A 3344-nucleotide genomic window follows, 5' to 3' on the forward strand; every position below is an offset into this window, starting at 1 on the left:
GAGGATTAAGCGGTGTATAGATGATGGATGGATGACTAATAATAATAATTTTAAAAAGAAGTACCTGCAGCATTTTACCACCAGGCATGCGATGATTGCCGAAAGGAGCATCCCCATCACAAAGCCGACCAAAAACACAGTGATGCCATGCAGCTGTAGAACAACGTCTAATACATCTGCTAATAGACCTGGAATCAACAGAGAAATACAAATTGTTGTTCCCTTTTGTGTCACATTAAACAATAAAACACAGACAGTCAGAATGTCAGGGAAGGTATGTCAGTCGTGGACACTTGCCTTTTTCTTCTGGCTCGTTTTTTGTGTTGGTAACATTTTTCTTTGCTTCTCCATCATCATCTCCATCGTTTTGATGTGTCTCAGGTGCAGTGGCGATACTGTTGACTGTGAAGTTTGACGCAGTGGTCAGTAACGCAGTAACGCAAAGGTGTGACCTTAAACAGTTAGAGCTACGCCTGTAAGAGCAAGAACTGATCACAGACAGAGACATGAATAACTGATGAAAGTCATGAAACACTGAGGCTCAATCCTAAACCAGTTGGTGCTGCTGACCTCTGCCTATACACACAATATATTAATCAAAAGCATAAATAAGAGTAATTTTAATAAAAATGAATTTACTTCTACAGACTAGATCATTTGTTACTTTAAGAGAGAACCTCAAAGGTTCATGTCACTGTTTAAGTTGTGAAAACTCAATTTAGTTTCAGGATATTGAAAGACTGATGTTCAACAATAATGTGCAGTGTGTTCTACTTACAGGTAAGAGTTTGTGTCTCCTCTGTAGCTGAGCCACCTGTAAAGTTGACCTTACAGGTGATATTGGTACCATGGTGTTCAGCTGAAGGAGTAAAGGTCAGAGTTGAGCTGTATCTCTCAGTCTGGAAAGCAGTGACATTTCCTGTAATGTCAGAATCCTTCCCTCCTGCTCCTCTCCACTTCCAGGTGATAGTAGGACGAGATCCAGAACAGAGACCAGGAGCAGTGCAGGTCAGTGTGGTCTGCTGTCCCTCTGTCAGAGGAGGAATCATCATGTTGGGCTTTTGACTCAGAGCTAAGAACAAAAAATAAAGCGAGTAAGTGGAGGATTTAGTCTGTGAGTGGAATCAGTGTGAAGATAACCGCTAACACTGTCACTGCAGATACACTTCTTGCTGTTCATACCTGTCACAGTGATAGTTGCTTTGACACTGTTTTTGCAATCCGCTTTCTTCTTGCTACCATTAGCTCTGATATAGTATGATCCAGAGTCTAACGAGGTGAGGTCATTGATGATGATGCTGCAGTTTCCCTTCCTGAAGTCAGACTCCAGCAGTGACACCCGTCCTTCATACTCAGGTCGAATGTTTTTAGAATTATATATTGGTTTGTCACCTTTTTCATCACACTTGTACCAAGTTATATTTTTGACATCAAAACCATCTTCGGCAGTGAAAGAACAGGGTATAACAACACAGAGTCCAGCCTCTGCTGTTATATTTGCTTCACTCAGGATGTTACAGGGTTTGTCCTCATCACAGTTTGGGTTGTTCTTCACTGGTGCTTCTGAAAATACAAACATGAATAGAAGATGTTTAAACTTTCACTGAACCCAATCACTGATAAATAAAGATCACTGATACTGAAAGGTGGCACCTCTTTATACTTCACTGATTTAATATATTGCCTTAATGATGTATGAGGCTCACGTGCTGTTTTACTGAGGATAAGTTAGAGATGTATTACACACACGTAGGATGCAATTTATTTACTTATTAAGTATAGTTTGCTTATGAAATAGATTTAGATATTTGATAGAATTTCAGAGGACATTTGCTATGATGTATAATATTTAAGGTGCCATCATATTTAACATGAATGAAGATTTCAATAAACTTACCTCGTCTATCTCTGGTCGCAGTACGTCCACTCACAGACAAGAGTAGAGTTGCCCAGATGAGAGCGAGCATCATGACGATTTAGACGATCTGTTCCTCCACAGGAAAAGAACACTCTTCCTTTCAGGTGCACAAACGAAGTGCGATAAACACACAGTGAGTTGAGCAGGTGAAACCAGCTCAGAAACACCTCCACGGTTGACGGCACAGATTTAAATACAGGATTTTGCATGTTTGGCGGATCTGTAGGTGCATCCTGCTGTCATCTTGAAATGCTTAAAACGTTGTAATGTTTCAGGAATTTGTGAAATCACACAAGTGCCAAATAAATAATAAACATTCCTTATTTGTTAAAAGTACAGATAAAAGAAGAAAAGAAATAAATATAAATATTTCATGCACACTTCTTATTTTAAAAAGCATTTTTATAACATTAGTAAAGACTTAATTATGCAAGCGTATTTAAAAACAAACAAAAAAAGGCAATAAAGTGAATGATTTTTACCTTTTTCTGTCTGATGTTCTGCTCTGTTTCTCTTCACCAGTCTCTGCTCAGCGTTTCTACTTTCAACTGACTATTCTGCTCTTCCTCCTCCTTTTCTACTTCTGCTCTTTGCACTACAGTAAGTTTCCAGGAAGTTTCTCTACACACTGCTGCCCATTATTTCCTCTCTCAGAGGGCTAAAGAACTAAGAATTAAAATCACCGAACATCACGTCATGTGTGATGTGTCCAAGTCAGCAATGTGCAGCTTCAACACTAACGAGAGAAGCCTCTTTAAAGAGAAAAGACTTTAAAGGGGAGCCTAATTTGTACGAGTGTTTTAAAAAAAACTTCAGCGCACAGTGCAATGGGGGTCAATGTGAATGGCTTGTATACCACCTAAAGAGTCAAAGATAGTCATTCAACCTCTCACAGATTCAACAAAACAGAATCAGTCATAATCTTGATTTCAGGTTCTTGCTTTGAAAGAAGATCTGTATGTGCAACGGCATAGTTTTTTATGGCCGGTGGCTAGAGGGGCAAAAGCCTTCAGTTGCACTATAGAGCTGTCAGTTAGATCACGTAAACATCACCGTATATGGCATCACTATATTTTCTCTAATTACTTCCTGTTCACACTGTGAGGTGTTAAGATTACAATTATTTCTGGCTCCAGTGTTGTTATCAGCACAGACTCAGACATTGCAAGTTGCACCGAGATATTAGAGGGGCTTTGTTGTAACAAAACACAGATGCTCACACACACACACACACACACACACACACACACACACACACACACACACACACACACACACACGTTTCAGACACCAGACACAAAACCGGGCCTTTAAAAGGGGAAGTATGACTAATACAGTGACTTTATCAGAGCTGTAGAAGCAAATTGAGCGTGACACTTATCAGTTAAAATCCATCATCTATTCACCGCTTAATCCTCATGAGGGT

At 39.6% G+C, this 3344-nt stretch overlaps 1 protein-coding gene across 1 annotated transcript in view; it reads right to left on the bottom strand.

Moving 5' to 3' along the window:
• Nucleotides 1-2634, bottom strand: part of LOC103363694 (uncharacterized) — a 5804-nt gene extending 3170 nt beyond the window's left edge. Inside the window, exons 1-6 of the mRNA XM_008290549.1 lie at nucleotides 2401-2634; nucleotides 1898-2015; nucleotides 1183-1563; nucleotides 779-1072; nucleotides 298-402; nucleotides 65-188 (exon numbers count right to left, since the gene is read on the bottom strand). Coding sequence (XP_008288771.1) covers nucleotides 65-188; nucleotides 298-402; nucleotides 779-1072; nucleotides 1183-1563; nucleotides 1898-1970 — 977 coding nt within the window. The 5' untranslated portion in view covers nucleotides 1971-2015; nucleotides 2401-2634. The remainder of the gene's footprint in view (nucleotides 1-64; nucleotides 189-297; nucleotides 403-778; nucleotides 1073-1182; nucleotides 1564-1897; nucleotides 2016-2400) is intronic.
• Between the last annotated feature and the right edge of the window lie 710 nt (nucleotides 2635-3344).

Source organism: Stegastes partitus, unplaced genomic scaffold (assembly GCF_000690725.1).
Source record: "Stegastes partitus isolate 25-593 unplaced genomic scaffold, Stegastes_partitus-1.0.2 Scaffold682, whole genome shotgun sequence".
Classification (NCBI taxonomy): domain Eukaryota; kingdom Metazoa; phylum Chordata; class Actinopteri; family Pomacentridae; genus Stegastes; species Stegastes partitus.